Source organism: Podarcis raffonei, chromosome 2, assembly GCF_027172205.1.
Source record: "Podarcis raffonei isolate rPodRaf1 chromosome 2, rPodRaf1.pri, whole genome shotgun sequence".
NCBI classification, from domain to species: domain Eukaryota; kingdom Metazoa; phylum Chordata; class Lepidosauria; order Squamata; family Lacertidae; genus Podarcis; species Podarcis raffonei.
Window position 1 is genome coordinate 3,637,621 of NC_070603.1, and position 20,080 is coordinate 3,657,700.

A 20,080-nucleotide genomic window follows, 5' to 3' on the forward strand; every position below is an offset into this window, starting at 1 on the left:
TAGGAGCACAGTGACCCAGGGGAGCAGACTTGCTTTCCAGTTCTCTGTGTGTATGGTTTTGTAGGAAACCAGGACCCCTCAGCTTTGTGCCTTGTTCTGGATGCTGTTATCTGTCTGGCATGGCTGATAGGGTGCCAGAACCCCCAGTTGAGATACTGCTTCCGCCAGGTGCTTGCTAGGCAGCTGCAATGTTATACTCTTAACCTTAGGTGCCTATCAGCAATATTGGAATGGTACTTTGCAACCTGTGCTTTACAGGGATGCTGTAAATATTACTGAAATTATGCATGGGCTTTGTGAATGCTCAGAACATGCTATAAAAGCGGAAGGTTTTTAATCTGTTTCTAGAATGTTTTTGATTATATTGTTCTTGAGGCATTTGCCACCCTGGGCTCCTTTGGGAGGGTGGGCAGGATGTAAAATGAATACATAATTAATAAATAGTGCTCCGTCCTTCTTTAATTTCACCATCTCTTCTTACTCAGTCAGATCAGATGGTTCACCACCGCCGTGGGCCCTGGAATAGGCAATATGCCATAGGCAGGGCTGTCTTGAACAACTTGGGCATGTAGCCAGATTTCACTTACTGACTCTGTGGCTTGTTTCTGCTCTCCTGTAGACCTCTGCTCTCTGAGCAACGGGGGCTGCAGCCACAACTGCACGGTTGCACCAGGTGAGGGCATTGCCTGCTCTTGCCCCTTGGGCATGGAGTTGGGTAGCGACAACAAGACCTGCCAGATCCAGAGCTACTGTGCCAAGCGCCTCAAGTGCAGTCAGAAGTGTGAGCAGGACAAATACAATGTGAAGTGCTCTTGCTACGAGGGCTGGATGCTGGAGGGCGATGGCGAGAGCTGCCGCAGCATGGGTAAGTAAACAACCCGATGGAACTTGCGTGTAAGTGTTCTACCTGTTGTGTAGGACAAGGGTTGCGGAACAATGGTATCAGATTCTCAGATGCATTGCAGGAATGGCTCTAGATCCTCTGCTCTATGGGCATGTGCAGGGCTGTTTCACACATTAAATAAAGAGCAGCAAGCGGATTTCAGTATATACTCAATAGCTGGGAGATGTGGCTTTCTCAACTCCCTTACGAAGAAATCTCTTTAATATTTTCAAACACCAGTTCATCACTTTTACCTTTTACATACTTTAAGTATATTCCGAAGGAAGGGAGGGATATAAATTGAATAAAAATAATTAAAACATCCTAGTTATGCACCTATTATACACAGTTGTGTGAAAAGGTGCTGCTGAGCTAGTGAAACTGCTCATTTCCCTGCAAGGTTTCTTCTGAGATCTAAAGAGGTGTCACAAAGCACTTTGGGTCTGTTTCCTAGTAAGCCACCATACATTGGAGGATGAGGTGCCCCACTGCACTTTCTGGGTTTAAAATCAATTACTTCCTTAGCCGGGAGGCTGAGGTCCTTGCTTACGAGCAGGCACAGTGCTCCATAATGTGGAGGATTGAGGAGGTTCACTTCAAGGAAGAACTCGCGTCTTTGCAACCAGGCCTGGAAATTGACTCCCTATGGTATCTGGCTGAAAGCTGCGACAGCATTTCCCTAGGCATTGTCTTTAGTCCTTGAAGAAAAACATAGAAGATGACATGGAAACCTCCACCCTTTGGGTCCACCTCTGTGGTGTCCTCTGTCCAGGATATCTGCTTCTGTTCTGCCCTGCAGGCAGACCTAGGCAGCCCCTCTGTGACAATAGCAACACCAAGCATCTCACTTGCAACACTAGGGTCTCTGTTGAACAGCACGGCGTTGTTAGATCTGGGTGGAGGGGAGTGGAATGTGGCCTGGTCCCTTGAACCTGCTTTGTATGCATGACGGATATGGGGTCTGTCCAAGGTTCCTGCCTTTTTGCTAAATTAAATGGAAAAGGGAGTCCAAAAGGGGTTGGGGTGGGCAAGTGGAGTGAGGTGCACGGGCGGAGGGAGAGAAACGAAACTTGGTGTATTCTGGCAGCCAAGAAACACAGCAATGTTCCTGTCATTTGGGGACTTGCCCTCATTCAGCAGTGTTGCAGTTGGCAGGCACAAGAAAGGCTGCTCTGTTTCCAGTGCCCCAGGGAGGAATGGAATTGCGAAAGTGAGGGAGGGAGGGAGAGACAACAAGTTTGTTTTTTTCAATGATGCATGTTCTTCATTTGCAATAAGCCATGATTCTCCTTGGAATGATGAAGGAAAAGCTAAGTGGCCCATCATGATAGGGCTATGGGAATTTGAACCCGGGACATGAGTAGCAGAGTGCAGCCCAGCAATCCCTTGTTCACATATCTGTCAGTACTATTGATAATTTGCAATGTCATAATGACTTATGATGAGGATGGTCGTGATTAAGTCTGCAGGCCGGCTCATGATGGGCATGAGCAGATCAGGGGTGAAAGAGCAAAGTGGAGGAGGAGGAGGAGGAGAAATTATTGGAAGAAGTTTCCAATTCCTTATTGAAGTTACTCCAACCCCTTTCTTGTGCGTTAGTTCTAAAACACAAAAGTGCAATGGCACCAGTAATCCACAGTCCTCTCTCAATTTTCAGACCCCTTTAAGCCTTTCATCATATTTTCCAACCGCCATGAGATCCGGCGCATTGATCTGCACAAGGGGGATTACAGTGTCTTAGTGCCAGGCTTGCGGAACACCATTGCCCTGGACTTCCATCTGAACCAGAGCTCCCTCTACTGGACGGATGTGGTGGAAGACAAGATATACCGGGGAAAGCTGCATGAGAATGGAGGTGAGTGCGTGGTATAAAGAGGAGGGTTGCCGAAGCCTTATTGTCTTCCTTAAACTCCCCCTCCCACCCAAAAAGAAAAGTATTCATCTTAGTGTGAGCTATGGTCACAGCCCAACCTTATCAGGATAATACTTCTTGGTTCTCTTCATGGGCAGCTGCCCCCCCATCAAGTAAATCAATAAATATACCTAACTAACTGAGGTTCTGCCCCCCTTCCCACATAAATCCTGGCTACGCCCATGGTCCTCTTGGTTTGAAGTCACAGATTGTATCGTGAGGAAGGAAGGAAGTCTCCCTCAGCTGTCTCAGGTCTACTCTGAAATTCCTGCCTTGTTTTCTGAGCTGCCCTCTCCACATGATTTCTGGAAATCTAAAACAAAATTATTAAAATTCAACAGCGGAGTTGGTGTGGTAAGGCATTTTTGACACTTTTCCTGGCTACTGTGCCTTTAGTTAGCAGCTTCCACCTCTTAAGTGCTTCCCCTTCAGCACAACTTCTTGGTCAGTTCCTCTTCCCTTGGCTAGGAGGGGGAGCAATTACTTCTTCCCTTCCCTTCCTTTTTTCTTTGTTTTTTTAAACATTGTAAAACAGCATTTTTATGTAATGAAATAAAGTGGTTTCAGGAGCTATATTCAGTGGAGAAGGAACAGGGGAAATTGCTTAACTCTTTCCTCACCAACTTTTTTTTTTTTTGCCCCAATCCTTCCCAGCATTGCATATGTGTGCCTTGCAAGGGTAAACAGGCATCTGAAACATTGCTGGTTGGGTGGGATTTGGGAAGTGGCTTTTTGGAGGGGGATTTGAAGCAGAAAATCAGAAGGCAGTAAAATGTTCCATGCCCCTCTGCTACATTGCTCAGAATCTCCCTCGTGATACTCCCCCCCCCCCATGGATGTCAGGATTTCATTGCACATACAGCAATGCCTCTTAGTGGGAGAGAAGAGCATAGTTGCCAACCATGAGGCTGGGCAGGGTGCCTGTCCCAGTGCAGGCTTCTGTTCTCTTCATGGAGAAGGAGCAACTTGCCTTGATTTTAGTGCTGCTCTCCCCAGTCTCTTCCCTTGACCCTTTGTCGCTCTAGGAAGCAAAATCACTTTACAATTAGGGGAGCTTCTAGCAAGCTGGGGGATAAATATTTTCTGCTTACTTACGATGAGCATAAAGGAAGGGCTCTTCTTTGGAGTAGCCCTCATCTATCAGGAGAATTTCTCCAAGTGCCACTTCGTAGGAAATCAAGGCAAGTCAAACCTGCAAAAATGTGGATCAAATTGAAAACTGTGTTTGAAAGATTACAGCTTTTTAACCTGCTCATTCATTCATTCATTCATTCATTCATTCATTCATTTGTCCTTGGCCTCAGGCTACCAGTTTAGAAACAGACAACATAAAAGGTAACAGAATTGGGTGGAGGAAGGGAAAAAAGCCAATTCAGGCACTTATACTTAGTTTCAAAGTTCTTCTAACAACCAAATGGAATGGTCATGCCCGTCTCTCTTTTACAGTTTTCTTCCTCCTTGGTGGAAAGGGGATTAAGAAATAAATCAATAGATCAAAATTCTATCCCTGATAATCCCCATTTACTCTGCTGTAGATTTCATTTCAGGGGGCAATGACTACCTAAATGACACAAGGGCCAGCCAATCAGTACACACCCTGTGCACAACCCTTCTCTTAGAAGAGATAGGGGAAATTTGATTTAAGGCTGATGCCAAGGCTGGCCAATCTGTGCTGAACAAACCCAGCTTCTCCTCAAACTGTGTTTTTTTTAAAGTAGATCTCTCTCAGTCTGATCCCACAGAAAATGCTATACAAGTGCCACAATTTCAGAGAGTGTTCTTCCACAGTGGGCTCATTCCTGATTTGTGTGTGTGTGTGTGTGTGTGTGTGTGTGTGTGTGTGTGGACAGAGTTTTGAAATCCAAAAGATCAGGGAGTATTGGCACTCATGTGTCAAAATACCATTTTCTGAGCAATTGCTGAGGTCCTGCCCTATAACAGGAAGCTTCTCGTAATGCTCAGGGAAGCTGAATAAATAGAGAGGTAACAGACTGAGTCCCTGTGATGGGGAACAAATGCTCTTGGGGTTGATTAGATTAGCGTTTCTAATTTGTGCACAGTAATTGGCAGCCGGTTAACTTGGGGCACAGCAGGCCTTCGGTTTCAATCCAGTTCAATGAGACGTTATCCTCAAACAAGGCAGGCAAGTGTTACTAAGTACATGTGTGCGAAGGACAGGACTCTCTTAACCTGGAACCCCATAGAAGATTGACCCTCCCCCCACCATTGTCTTTTAACTCCCCAGGCTAGGGACAGTTGGCAGCTCCTTAAAAAGCACACATTAAGCCACATCTCAAAGATGCACTGAACAAGCACACCACAAAACACTATAGGAGACAACTGTCTCCAGCTCTAGGAAGTAGACAAGAAGGTGGTCATATGTCATTGGTTCTCTCTGTTGCCCACTCTGCTGGTTGCAGCCCTGTTTATTTCCAAGAAAGCTCACAGACCTAGACACCACAACCTCTTTACATCTGTGAACCCTCAGGATCCCACAGCATCAGGCAGGATCCAGCTAAAACGTGGTCACATCCTTTCTTCCGGCCCCTTTATTCAAAATTATTTAGTGGGCAGCAGGAGGTGAGAGGGCAGGCCAAAGGAACCCTCCCCTTCATTTTTGAATGGCTGTCTTTTTTTTCTGTGAGATGTTCGGCCAATCTGCCCATACGACACATGGGGGGAGCCCTGTGGGAAACTGGGACGTGTGGAGAGGGCTTTGGGGAGCGAGCAGCTCTTCAGTCTGTCCTCTGCGCTTCTCTTGCCTCTGTGTTGCGGGCCTCCTAAAAGCTGCAGCATTCAGTCCGCTTGTTAATGATACTGTCTTTCTTTTAAATGCTGATCATTATGTGGGAGTTAATTAGCATTCCAGGAGTTTCCTTAATTGTAATTACAGCCTGACAGTTGCCTCAACAAAGAGCGGGAGCCTAACCTGATTAGTGCCTCCAAGTGGCTGATGATTTCAGATAGGTGGAGACCTTGGGTGGCAGTAGGGCACCAGGGTGCAGCTGGGAAGGGTCCAGCTGCAGGGAGGCAGACTCAATAGAAATAAGAACTGCCTCCTTTAGCTTGGCTGTGGCTTTCTAGAAAGTGACAGCCTTTTTGGTAGGGAGCCTGATTTGATTAGCCTGCCCATAGCCGTCTCTCTTGTTCTCAACAGCTGCATCCAAAATGATGTCTTAGCCTTCCACATTGCCCAAGGCTAGGATATATGTATATTTATTTTTCTTACATTTCCACCCCACCTTTCCTCCCAGGACCTCAAGGTGGCATACATGGCTCTCACTCCACGATAGCCAGCCACTGCTTCTCAGCCCTTAACCTGAGTGTGCAACTGAGCCCTGGTCTCCCAGGTCTTGGTCTGACACTCAGCCACAACACCACTCGGGTTCAATTCCTGACCAGAGTTTTGAGTGAGTTCTGAGTCATGCTTGCTGGAGGCCCAACTACTTATGCATATGTTATGTTTTATCCCTTGGTTGCTGCATTGAAAGGGACTGTGCACACATGTGTATGTGTAGCTGAAGCCTCATCTTAGTGAAATGGGAACAGATGGCAGCTACCTTAGAGAAACTGCGTTTTACCCCCAGGAAGGGGTTTTCAAATTGTGGTCTCTGGGCCCCCAGTGGCCTGCAGGCTTCGTTCAGGTTGTCTGCAGCATTCATACTGATTTTTAATTGTATTTTTATTGCTTTTTCTTACGTTGTATTTTATTGCATTACACTTTGAATTTTATGGAAAGCAAATTGTAATACAGTTAAATTAAATGTAAGAAATAAAAGAAGCAATAAAAATGTAGTTAAAAACCATACAGCATCTAGCACACGGCAGCACAGCTGCTGCAATAAGCAGAAACATAATTATGTGCTGTACCATGACCCTCAGCAATTTTCAAGTGGTCAGTGCAGGAAAAATGGTTTGGGAGCTATTGCCCATGGGGAAATACTTATATAGTTAATTAAAACATTCCTACCCTGCTTTTCAGCCAGTAAGGCTCTCAGAGCAGTTTACGTTAGAATAAAAGCAAGACAGTCCCTGTCTGCAGGCTTGCTATCAAAAATACTTGACACAGGGGAAAAGAGCATGTGGAGGGAAGAGAAAAACATTAAATATTGTGTTTGTTTCTTGCAATGAAAACTTTAGAACCAAATCACACAATTATTCACTTGGCATTTGGGAAGAGAGCCAGCAAATGAATTCCTGAGCCGATTCTCGAACATCCCACTTGGAGCAAACTCAGAGGCACGCGTTGACAAGCTCTTTTCTAGAATTGTTGATGCTTTTTATTATAGCTGGATAACTACAGCTATGTATTTTCTCTCTGCCACAGATTCTCTCTGCCCCATAGCAGATCTTACAGGTGGGCAAAGGCCAGACACCTCCCTAGCATGTTACACATTTTTATTTGCCTTCAGGAATAAGAATGTGAGAATGACTGGATCAGAAATGGCTGAGAGACATTGGAAGATGAAGTTTTTAAGGGAAATGCATTAAAATGTAAAAGGCACTGCCAGGGAGGGGGGTGGTACTTCTCTGCCCACCATAGTCTCCAATAATACTCCTTTACAAGTATCCTAGTAGTTGTAGTCCTTTAGGCCTGTCTCAGTCTCCTGCTGCTATACCTTTCCAGCGGGTGGAGATAAGAAACAACCCCCCCCCCCGAAAAAGTCCTCAAAAGGCAAACATTGGATTTGGAGCACAGCATGCAAACCTAGCTAGTAAATAAGGAAATTTGGGTTGGAAACAAACAGCAAATGGCACACCTTCTGGAAGTATGGGAGTCTGGAAAGGACTGGCCACCAAAATAAATGGGATCAGTTGCAATTTGAGGGAAAGGCAAGGCTGTAGGTTGAAGAACAGGACTCCAAGTACGTGGTTCAGAGGGCTGCAGAATTGTGAACAGCAGTTTTAACCATAAAGGTGGAGCTTGGCTGGGAATGGCTGGTTACTGATTGCTTCTATGTTCCTCCCATCTTTCTCACAGCCTTGACCAGCTTTGAGGTGGTGATCCAGTATGGCCTGGCCACCCCTGAGGGACTTGCTGTAGACTGGATTGCTGGCAACATCTACTGGGTGGAGAGCAACCTGGACCAGATTGAGGTGGCTAAGCTTGATGGGACCATGCGGAGCACTTTGCTGGCTGGGGACATTGAGCACCCTCGGGCCATTGCCTTGGATCCACGATGCGGGTATGGTGTTGAATGGAATGGGGCTGAGGTGGGGGATGGGGTCAGAAATGTTGCTCTCTCCCTTGGGTGCTCTGCCACAGCTTGCCCAAACAGACCTGGGCAAAACCTTTCTGAGATTCGCTGGTAGTTCGTAGCCCATTATTCAGTGCCTTTTGCTGGAAGGAGCAAGTAAATGAAGTCGTGAAAACTGGAGGTCTAGGACAAGACTGTGTGCATTCATTTTATCTGAGTACTGCAAAAGCATGTACCTTGGTTCTCAAATGTAATCCATTCCAGGAATCTGTTCGATTCCTGAAACCGTTCAAAAACCAAGGTGCAGCTTTCGATTGGCTGCAGGAGCTTCGTTTGGCTTCCAAAAAACGTTCACGAACCAGAACACTCACTTCCGGGTTTGCGGTGTTTGGGAGCCGATTTGTTTGACAACTGAGCCGTTTGAGAACTAATGTACCACTGTACTGTCAACATTGGGCACTGCCTTTTCCACAGAGAGAATATCTTTAATTTGTCTGTTGAAAGAATTATGTGATACTTCACACCAATTTTCTGAACTTGCCTCTCTTGATGAAGGGGGCTGGGAGTGAGTGGAGTTAATATCTCTGTGCATAAAGGTGGTGAGGACACTGATGAAATAAGGCAAGGCCCTTTTGAACAATGCCCAGTAGGGATGTTTCATGCTGTTCATTTTTGTTCCCCTAAAGGCTGCTATAGATAGTTGGAAAGGATATTAATTGGTGATTGATAACCAGTCTCCAGACAAGGGCTTAGTATCTCAAGGCGAAAGCTGCTAAGATTTCAGCTCTTGTAGAATTATGGAAGCGGTTTAGGCCCTGACCCTGTACAGCTGGAGAGGAGGCATGTCTGCCTCATCACTTGCGTACCTCCTTCCTCTTTCCTCCCAGGATTCTCTTCTGGACAGACTGGGATGCAAGCCTGCCCCGCATTGAGGCAGCGTCCATGAGTGGTGAGGGCCGGCGTGTCATCCACAAGGAGACTGGCTCAGGAGGCTGGCCTAATGGACTCACTGTTGACTACCTGGAGAAGCGCATTCTGTGGATAGATGCCAGGTGTGTAGTGTCCCTCCACCAAATATTATCTGGTTTAGATTTTTGGGTAGTAGCTAATAATTTTGGTAAAATGAACATCTTTCTGCACAAAAAACCCTTTTGGTGCCATTGTTTCTGTTGCCTGATATGTGTAGGTTGATCGAGGTATGGGCATGTGTGTGTTGGTATGGAATTTGTGTATTGAGTAAGTGGAATCCTATTTTCTGCACAGCTAAAAATATCCTTGGTCTGCCATAGGTAGCTTTGTCCTGGGCTTCTTTGCGAGAAGGGCAAGATGTAAATTTAGGAGGAGGTAGAGGAGTTTGTGTGACTATTCAGTATTTGAGTAGAAAAGGATGTGACAGTCCCTGTAATTGCACGTGACATTCCTGGAAAAAATTATAATGCTCCTGTCATTGCATATACAGGCCCCAAAACCTGCCTTTTGCATATATTCAGTTTTTGGGTAGGATAATAATTAACTGGTTTTTTTGTCAAAAATAATCATAGCCCATTTGTTTATATACAGGTTTGTGCTCCAAGCCATTTTTTAAAAAAACCAAAACCAGTCAAGTACAATAACCATTAAAATTTTAATATTTTTACAGCACAAACAGTTCCGCAATTTACAATTCATTGATAATATAGCAAAGAAAATTAAGTGAGCATAAAGCTTACCAACAGTCTAATTGATATCCCAAAGTAACTTCTCCCCTTCTCTGCTTAACTTTTATATCTAGAATCAAAAGACCATAAAACTCTTCACAGCAGTTCCTTTACAAAAGAGTCTTTGAATAAGAGGACCAGACATGAGAGGTGGAAGCAGTCGTCCTAGGATGGCTCTCCCCTCAGACCCCCAGGCCTATTACTCTGAGCCTTGGGTATACTGTAATATACACATTCTGTACAATGGGTATACTGTAATATACGCATACACATTCATTTTCTATCTCACGGCAGCTGTATGAATAATTACAATATTAGTAGAATCAATCCCTGGATGCAGAAGTAATAAATTGAGTAGTAGGTCCTAGGCTAGTATAATAAATTTGTGTCTGTGTGCGTGCACACAGTTAACAGATCCAAACAGATTATATTAATATCTTGGCCAGTTTTTGATTTCATGCTGGTTTGCTTTCTGAAATTGAAAGCCAGAACAGCTCTGCATGAGCAGATTGTCAGCGGATACTGAAGGTTCTTGCCCTACTTCCTCTTGCTCTGCTCCTTCTGCTCTCATATGGCTAGTGTTTCACTTCCATCTTGCACACACCAAACATTCTGCTTATAGCCACTTGCTCCTTCTGTGCCCCATTCCTAGCCACTACCATAGACAGGAGGCTCATTTGGCTGTGCTGCTGCCCAGTGAAGTCCAAGTTGTTTGGGTCATCTTGGTAGTTTGCAGAACCCATTCCCACTGGAGGTGTGTCTGATGCCATCATTGCATGTTTTCTATCAGTGGGTGAAGACACACTTCTTTTCCCAGAGGTGAGAATGATTGCTATAAGCAATCACTCCACTATCTTCTGCAGAGTAAGGAAAAGTGAAGTATTATTGTGTTGTTGTTTTGATTATTGCTTAATTGCAAATGTTATTTGTTTTATTGAATTGTTGTATCCTGGGTGAAGAGTCAGTAAGAAATGCACACAAAGAAACAAAGAAATTAAAGGAAATCTGCCCTGTTCCTCCACAGGTCTGATGCTATCTATTCTGCCCTCTACGATGGTACAGGCCACATTGAGGTGCTCCGAGGGCATGAGTATCTGTCGCACCCCTTTGCTGTCACACTTTATGGTGGTGAGGTATACTGGACTGACTGGCGCACGAATACCCTGGCCAAGGCCAACAAGTGGACCGGCCACAATGTCACTGTTGTGCAGAGAACCAACACGCAGCCCTTTGACCTGCAGGTCTACCATCCCTCTCGCCAGCCTCTAGGTGAGCTGTGACAAGGGAAGGGCAGAGGAGGAGGGCTCCCTGGGAAATTCTGTGAAGGCAGGTAGCAGGAGGCAGGCTGAAGCTTCCTTTGCTCACAGCTACACTTAAGATTGCCAGGTCCACTCCTGGGTTTCTAAGCTGTGGGAGCTTGGATGCAGCAGGATAGCATGCAGCAATGGTCCTCTCCTGGTGCCTAAATGACAGGGTCATAGGAAGCGGTCTTTTCCCAGGTGGCTCAGCATTGCCTGTTTGTCCAACTGGCTCAGCATTGCCTGCCCTTTCTGGCACCAGCTCTCCAGAATCTGAGGTAGGCAAATTGTCTGTCCCTCATCCTTTTACAAACCAAAATCAGACACGACAGAGACTGCACCAGGGGCCTTCTGCATGCTGAGCATGTGTTCTGCAACTGAGCTGCAGGACCTCCAAAAAGAATAAAACCTCAAGAGGTGATCTTAGTTGTGAGTCTTGATTCACAGGAGAACAGAAAAAGATGCCTTTTAATATATATATATATATATATATATATATATATATATATATATATATGTCTGTCTGCCTGTTTTATCTTTTAAGTTGCTAATCAACCAATAAATTGGATAAATGAAATATTAAATATAAATTAATCCTAGGTCAAGCTGTTCGGTCCACCTAGCCCAGTAATGTCATCCTGGACTGACAGTAGCTTTCCAGGGGCTCATGTAGAGCTTTTTCGCAGCACAACATGGAGATGCAATAACCTGGGACCTTTTCTGTGAAATCATGTGCTCTGCCAGTGAGCTACAGGCCTTCCCAACAACCCGTTGCCCCATGCCTGCTTTGACCTGCAGATGGGACTTCGTTTGCCCCATGGAAGAGAGGGTCAATGGGCTTTGGAGTAGGAGAAGCTGGGTCTTGTCTCGCTGCCTCAGGGGTCCGAAAGAGAGAGGTGGAATCTCCTGGGACACTGTCTTGTGGGGATGTAGTGCCATTCTAAAATTCTTTCAAGGAATTTGGTTGTTCCTGTGAATATTCTTTCAAAGTACTGTGTAGTAGATAAACACATTACCTTCTTGTGTGGTAGAGAGATGAATTTCTGTGTGTGATCCTGGAGGCAAGAAAAGCTTTGTAAGCCATTATTAGTTAGGTAGCCGAAGGAGGTGAGGGATTTATATGCACAGCACTTTTCAGAGTAAATAAATGAAAAAATAGCAGGTCCCTGCCCCCCAAGGACTTAATCTATGATTTAATATTGGTGAGGCTACACAATGAAGGGAGGCCAAGCAAAGGTAAACAAGGTATGCATATTGACAGCTGTATGTGCTTCAGCTTTGTTACATAAAACCAGTTGAAAACATGACTGCAGAGCCACATGAAGATTTTCACGCAATGTAGAGACAGCACTTTCCCTTGGTGCAGAGTGGTTCTTCCTGGAAATCTGGGATTTGTATAGTAGGCTTTAGGGTTGGCTTTCTTCCATTGTTCCTTATGTTTGAATGCAGACATGCACTTTGGTGAATGTGTAAGACAGGGCTGGAGAAAGCAGAGATCCAGTCCTATGCTGCCAACCTATCCAGATCTCCCTTTCCCAGCCAGCTTTATGTCACCTGTGCCTTGGCCTTCTCAAAGGAGAGCTATGCTTCACCCTCTCTTTACAGAAGGACTGCTCTTTCAGGATTGGGGTGGGGATCTTAACCTTTTCTCTCCAGCACTTTGTTTGTTGTTGCAGCTCCCAACCCTTGTGAGGCCAATGGAGGAAAAGGCCTTTGCTCTCACCTCTGCCTTATCAACTACAATAGCACCTACTCCTGTGCCTGTCCTCACCTGATGAAGTTGGCCAAGGACAACGTCACATGCTATGGTAAATGAAGAATGGAGGGGCTTTGGTCCACTCGCAGGCCTAGAGACCCACCACAAAGATTTGGGGCAACAGTGCAAAAGTGTATCATCTTAGTTGGTGTGGCTCCTTGACCCTGTTATTCCCACCTGCTTTGCAAATAGATATGGTTCCTGCAGGTCCTTTGGCCTTTGGGAATGCAGTACAGACAGTGAGCAATGAAAACCCCATGTAGGCACACTCCAAGACATATCCATTAAATCCATGGACATGTAGACAATGGGTTCATCTAGGACTCCTTGGCTTGGCTGCCAGACAGACTGCAGCATGAGGGATCAGCTGCAAATGAGGATAGGAGCTTTTGAGCAGGGCCCTTTTTCCTCGACACACTTAAATATATGCCTGGATGAGTCTCAGGTTTGTTTCCTTACCACCTCCACTCTTCTCATTTGGTACAGCCAGGAACAGTGAGAAGAAAAGCTTTCACTCCTGCTTTTCAACTAATCAGAGTTCCTTGTTACACCTAAACTTGGGGAAGTCTGGTTAGTTTAAACTCTGGTATGTTCAAACAAGCCAGGGTCAAAGTATGATTTATGATCCTTGCATATTCACTAACCAGAGTTGAAACAATCCAGAGTTCCCTATGTTTATATGTAATGGCATATTCTGGTTAATTTGAAAACAGTGACAGATTTTTCTAACGTCATCACTGCTTTGTGTCAGAGGAGTGAGAAAGGTTTGTGTATGAACCCTAGGCTTGTTCATTTCTGGCCCTGATAATTCAAAGCTGTTTTAAACTATTGTCTTCGCCTTTAGATTCTACAGAATCATATTTAGATACTTGGGTTGTTTCCATAGCAGTGTGTAAAACTACATGCCAAAGTCACATTAGAATGACACTACATGCAGACCTGCTTGGAGTGAAGGGCAGAACTGGTCCTGCAATCTTGCCATTCTCTGAGCTTGTTGCCTTACATGTAATTCTCACCTTAGGCACTTATATACCTTGGAATAAAGCAGCTATTGTTTTTTATTTCACATTTAACAGTAGGTTGCTCAAGGCAACATTCAGCATAAAGAGAAAATAACAGGATCTCAGTGAAAATGTATAGAAGTCAATTTTCAAGAAAAAGGATTGTAAAAAAGTGAAATTCTAGAACTAGTTGAAATGTAGAAAGTGGTCCCAAAACTGCTTTTTTGGTTGTTGCAGATGTGATGGGGGCAAGGGTCATGGAAAAGATAGTCTTTGTACCTCTAAGAAGGAGTGATGTGATAAGAACATGAGAATAGTCCTGCTGGATCAGGCCAAATGCCAGCCCAGATGTATTTTACGATTAGTAACTGCTGACAGATAGTTTATCAACTAAATGCTGCGGGATTGTAGAAACAAGCTAGCTGCAGTTTGAGGCCTGAGCAAAATGGATTCAAACAAAAATGGAGTTTAACAGGTCAATAATAAACATTTTCCCTTCATTAGTATCTGGCAAGCAAACATGCTTTGTATCTACTAAGCCCTGACTGGAATGAGTTCCCATTATCTGTTCTTGGCCTTTATCCCCTTCTCCAGAATTTAAGAAGTTCCTGCTCTATGCCCGCCAGATGGAGATCCGCGGGGTTGACATTGACAACCCATACTACAACTACATCAACTCCTTCACTGTTCCTGACATTGACAACGTCACTGTAGTTGACTATGACGCCATGGAGCAGCGGATCTACTGGTCTGATGTCCGCACACAAACCATCAAGCGGGCATTCATCAATGGGACAGGCGTGGAAACAGTTGTGTCTGCAGGTGGGGGGACTGCCTGTCATTCATTTTCTCTCCTTGCTTCCTCTCTTCCCTGCAGTACATGCTGTCCTTTGGAATGGATTTGTCAAATGAATTTAGAACCTTTTGTGAAACGCAGTAGTCAAGTGGAAGACATTGGCATGCTTATCTTGTGCTATATGAACCTAAAGCTCTTGCAGCTTTTCACCTGTGCTCTACAGGCACCTTCCGTTTTTTGTTGCTGTCTCTGGGCTTTACCTCTGTCTACCCTCATTTCTCCACCCTCATTGCCTTGCAGACCTACCCAATGCCCATGGCCTAGCTGTGGACTGGGTCTCCAGGAACCTTTTCTGGACAAGCTACGATGCCCACAAGAAACAGATCAATGTCGCCCGGCTAGATGGCTCTTTTAAGAATGCTGTTATTCAGGGACTGGACAAGCCTCACTGTTTGGTTGTACATCCTCTCAAAGGGTGAGTCTGGCAGAACAAGAGATTCTGTAGAAAGAAGGTAGTCCATAGGGTTAGAGTTTGAATGACAGCTCCAGGATAGTATAGTGTTGTTTTTCTACCAAATTAGCTAGTTTTGCTTTTTCCTCCCCTTGTAGCTCTATGTTAATGTAAACCTGTTCAGTTTATCTGAACTTCTGATTCTCCAGGTGTTTGGGGCACTTCGATTTAGTAAGTGTACTCTTGAGTAGCACAAGGAGAGCTAATCAATTGCAACTCATGGGTTGGATTCAACATCTGGAAAATTCCAGAATTCCAGTGATTCTAATTAAGGTGTGTTAAAACAATTTTGCTCATAATTAGACCTGTAAAAAGGGGTTAATAATTGAGCCTGCAAGAAAAATAAGTTGTAGTTGAACTTGTAATAATAGAAGTACTAGTGATAATAAGTGGTCTTCCTGTTTGCCTCCGTTACAGAAAACTCTTCTGGACTGATGGAGACAACATCAGTGTCGCCAACATGGATGGCAACAACCGTACCCTGCTCTTCACAAACCAAAAGGGGCCTGTTGGTATGGAGACTGTGGCACTCTGTTGTATGCCTAAGAACTTAGTCTGTGCCTAATAGAGGCAGAACTCACTGGCCCCCCCTTAGCATGTTAGTGTCAGTTTGAATGCTGCAGCTCTTGGCTCACTTCCATGTCTAGGATTGTCTGTGATGATTGGAATAACCCTGGGCCAACATAACCCACTGAAATCACAGCTCTCTTGTAGGTGTAGTGAATTTGTGGCCCGCCCAGAAGTTGCTGAGCTCCAGTCCTCTTTGTCCATTGACCATGCTTGCTGGGGCAGGTTGGAATTGTAGTTCAGTCACATCTGGAAGGCCAGTTTCCCCAACTCTGCTCTAGTGCATCTGAAAAGGTTGTAATGCCTTCACACAACAGGTATCAACCACCTTCATCTGTCAATGTCCCCTCCTAGTATTCGTGTGTCTGTTTCACTTGTCAGGTTTCTGTGGGCCAAAAAATTCAGTTCACTTTCTCTAGTTCTGTGTTAATTTTATTTATTTATTTACTTACTTACTTACTAAATTTTAAAAATTATACCCCATTTTGGGGGGGAACTTCCTCCACAAAGCAGCCTACAATCTAAATAAAAACCAGCTTCACCTGAAAATAAATTATAAAAGTACAAAATACAGTAACAAATAATAAACCAGAATAAAAAGCAAAGTACTGAAAAATATATAATGCAGGTTGTAAAAAAGTGTATTAAGATATAAAAGTGAACAAGAATTAAAACTGCAAAAGGTGGCTTTTGCAGTTTTAACTCTTGCGCATTTGTTCACAGAAAAAGAGAAATGGAAACTATGGGCAACCTTTGAAGAGAGGTATACATTTCTCTTTTGCTGTGAATAAGCGCTGGCACACATGAAATTTAGTGCAGCAAAGCTCAAAACATCAGTGTAACCCTCACAGAAAAAGTCATGCTTTTCTGTGGCCTTCAGCCCATATTGCAAATTCTTTGTCCTTTCTGGATATCAAGCCCCTCTATGAATTCTGCAAAAACCTCATCCCTAGTCTTATGACTCAGTTTGGGGATCAGCACTGGATCGTTAACCTTTTAAACCAAGTGTGTTCCAGTGTGATCAAGCCTGCGACACACAGCCCTGGATCTTTCTTAGCAAGGGAACATACTGGCAAATAACTGGACCAAAAACAGATGTTCAAAAGCTTTGTTTCCTTACCAGATTTTACATTAGCTATCTTAGTGTAAAATTAGTACCCTCTCCCCAATGGAAAGTTACACTTGAAACAGGAGAAAATAGGAATTGGAGAGAAGGATTTATCCTACCTGGGCACACTAACTCTAATCCTCATCCACACCAAGGATGGAATGATATGCATCTGCAAAGGATCCTGGCCAGACATCACAGTTCAGCTTGATTCTCACACCTCACCATCCACCATCCCCTGATTTTGCTTCTTTGCTTTTCAACCCTCTGCCGGGGGGGGGGGGGCGGGGGGCGGGGCACACATTCACATATCCCAAGTATCATTTCTGTTTGTTGGTGGCTTTATCTCACAGTTTCTAGTAGTGAACTGAAAACTTTCATTTATTATGATAAGTTTTCAGTCTATCTGTTAAAGAAAGAACTTTAAAATGGAGAACCTACCCAAGTGAAACTGAAACAGAAACCTCACACATTCACTAAGTAAAAGAATGTAAGTTTACCAGACCCCTTCTCCCCCCTCTTCTCCCCAGCCTCACATTGTATACAATATAAATGTCTCACATCAAATGTAACTGATCTGTAGAAAAGACTCTATGAAGTGAAAATAGAGACAATGCACATACTTTTGTAACCTGAGAAAATCTTTAATAAAAATTATATTTTTTAAAAAATGAAAGGACAGGGCAAAATAAGGGTTGGTTTTTTTAGGAATGTGGACAGACTTACGAATGAATGCACATGAAACTGACATGGACTGCAATTAGTCTGAATTGCCCATCTCTAATGCACATTCACAGGCTGTAATTAACACCTGCAGATTTCATTGATGATGCTGTTGCTCCTCCTTCACGCTGGACTATTCTCTCCTAACAGGGCTCTCCATTGACTACCAGGAAAGCAAGCTGTACTGGATCAGCTCTGGTAGTGGTACCATCAATAGGTGCAACTTGGATGGTAGTGGCTTGGAGGTATTGGAGACCATGAAGAACCAACTACGCAAGGCCACAGCATTGGCTATCATGGGTAAGAGTCACAGTGCTGAGTTTGGGAGCTATTGCTACAGCAGTCTGGTAAGCAACAATGAGAAGAGGGTCATATATAAGCAGCATATCCATGGACTTTTCTATTTTGGGAAGGTACAATGTATGTGAATTGTTTAATGCACAGCACATATTTTTTCTCTCAAGTCTGTTTTTCTGTTTTGGACGCATTGCATTTTTCAGACAATTAAGCAGCAATTTTCTGTTACTGAGAAGATGCTGCTCTACCTCCAGATAGAATATTAGCTATTTTTGCAAAGGGTATGAATTTTTCATAGGCTGCCATCTTCATCCTTAAAGTGATAAACATTAATTTCCTTCCATCAAGTTTTATAATGAGAAATAAATCCACTTTTCCCTTTGAGACCTTGGTTCACATCATTAAATCTTTGTACCTGTTCTCATTATAATATCTGTTGGAAGCAATTAAACTGTAAAATGAAGATCCCACTGCTGTATTTTGTTTTAAAATTTAAGCAGCTACCTTTATATGTTTGATGGCTATTTTTCATTCCATTTTAACATCAGTTGTAGTTTATGAAAACTTGGTACTTTATAAATCAAATACTATTAAGGCACTGCAAAAGATGAGCTTCCAGTGGGCTTCCGGTTGTGCAATGGGGCTTTCTCCCTCTCCCCCCCCACCCCTGAAATTGGCTGAGGTGGGCAAGAGAACCCCCAAAACAGCGCACAGGGGGAGGAGAGTGGAGATCATTCTGTCTGGCAAGCTGGAACCTTAGCATGACGTTGAATTCCTCCCATTTATTTTAGCTTTTTTCAATGTTTCTAAAAGTGTCGTGCTTCATCTGGGATCCCTGTTCTATGCATACATGCACACAGCAGTGCCAGGAAGCCATTATATTTGTCACAGCTGCTGCAGCAGTGATGTTTAGAAATTGAGGCTTAAAGGATCTTTGTTGAATGCTAAATGGGTTTTACCAGTGGTGTCATCAGGGCAGGGCTTTGGGACAGAGGTTTTGGGACAGCAGATTGACCTCATACTAGTAGTAGTAGTAGTAGTAGTAGTAATATTTCTAACCACAGCCTCCCAGATGCCTCCAGCCATGCCCAAGCCAGGCACATGGGTGATAGCTGGCTCCTATTTTTTGTAGGACTGTGAACTTTTATCATTGAGTCAGTTGCATCAATCATTTAAACCCATCTTAATGAAATAAAAGCCACTCTGATTATTTGTGCAACACATTTTTAAAAGAATTTAATTAGATAATAAGTATTTTTTAGAAACTACAGATGGTGGGTGGGCACAACCCAGGATTAGGCATTTCTCCTTCTCTTACACATAGGAGGAAATACCTCTTGCAAAGGGGTGGCACATGCTGTGACATGTACAGACACCCTTTAATCCAGAGACAGGGAACCTGTGGTCCTCTGGATGTTGGAGGACTCCAAACCCCATAAGTCTGTGGTCAAAGACAATAGGCATTGCAGTTTTATAAACTCCAGATGTTTATAACATCTGGAGGGTCAAATGTTCCTCATGCCGATCTAAAAGCAAAGTGAGGAATTCAACATTGGAACAGTCCCCTATCTCCTCCCTCTGTGTGCTGCTCTGGTAGTTCTCGCAACCCCCTGGAGGAGGAGAGGTGGGGAAAGCGCCATTGTCCCATCAGAAGACCTTGCACATGCTTCCACTGATGGGGCTCATTAGCTGAATCCCACACAAAGCAAGTGTCTTTTCCTACTTCAAAACTATTGCATGAGTTAAGATCAAGGAAAACTCATTTGATTAATCAATCCAAATCTATTTAATTAAATGAGAGCTCTCTCCAGCACCTGACAATCTGAGGTACCTCTGAATGGAGCTTCCATTAGCTATCAAAGCTAATAACCCTTCAGACATCTATCTTCCATGAGTTGGTTTAATCTTTTTCAGTGCCCCCTCACACTGAGTGGTCATCTGAATGATATGGGAGAGTTCAGATATAACACTTAGTCACAGTTTGGCGCCAACTTTTCCTACCCAGGACTGTCCAAATGTCATCATCTCTGTCCATCTTTCTTGACCACAGCTTGTTGCGGAATCTGAACCAACAGCCTGTGTCAAGTTCAGTCAGAGTATGCCCTGCTTGTTAAGGAAAGTTGCGTAATCTCCATCTCTTTCTCTCCCAGATGATAAACTCTGGTGGGCTGATCAGGTTTCAGAAAAAATGGGCACCTGCAACAAGAAGGATGGCACAGAAGCAGTTGTGTTGCGCAACAGCACCACGCTGGTCATGCATATGAAGATCTACAATGAGAGCATTCAGCTGCATGGTAAGCTCTTGGAGTGCGCGGATCATAAGGGGCATCATG

The 20,080-nt window shown here is 44.1% G+C and overlaps 1 protein-coding gene across 5 annotated transcripts in view; it reads left to right on the forward strand.

The window, feature by feature from the left end:
- Positions 1-20,080, forward strand: part of LRP1 (LDL receptor related protein 1) — a 316,344-nt gene that overhangs the window by 203,110 nt on the left and 93,154 nt on the right. For all 5 annotated transcript variants that reach the window (XM_053370298.1, XM_053370312.1, XM_053370304.1 and 2 more), the window contains 11 exons: positions 620-865; positions 2,541-2,738; positions 7,777-7,981; positions 8,881-9,045; positions 10,715-10,959; positions 12,665-12,796; positions 14,340-14,567; positions 14,842-15,016; positions 15,470-15,564; positions 17,601-17,750; positions 19,898-20,041. In XM_053370298.1, the coding sequence (XP_053226273.1) occupies positions 620-865; positions 2,541-2,738; positions 7,777-7,981; positions 8,881-9,045; positions 10,715-10,959; positions 12,665-12,796; positions 14,340-14,567; positions 14,842-15,016; positions 15,470-15,564; positions 17,601-17,750; positions 19,898-20,041 (1,983 nt within the window). The remainder of the gene's footprint in view (positions 1-619; positions 866-2,540; positions 2,739-7,776; positions 7,982-8,880; positions 9,046-10,714; positions 10,960-12,664; positions 12,797-14,339; positions 14,568-14,841; positions 15,017-15,469; positions 15,565-17,600; positions 17,751-19,897; positions 20,042-20,080) is intronic.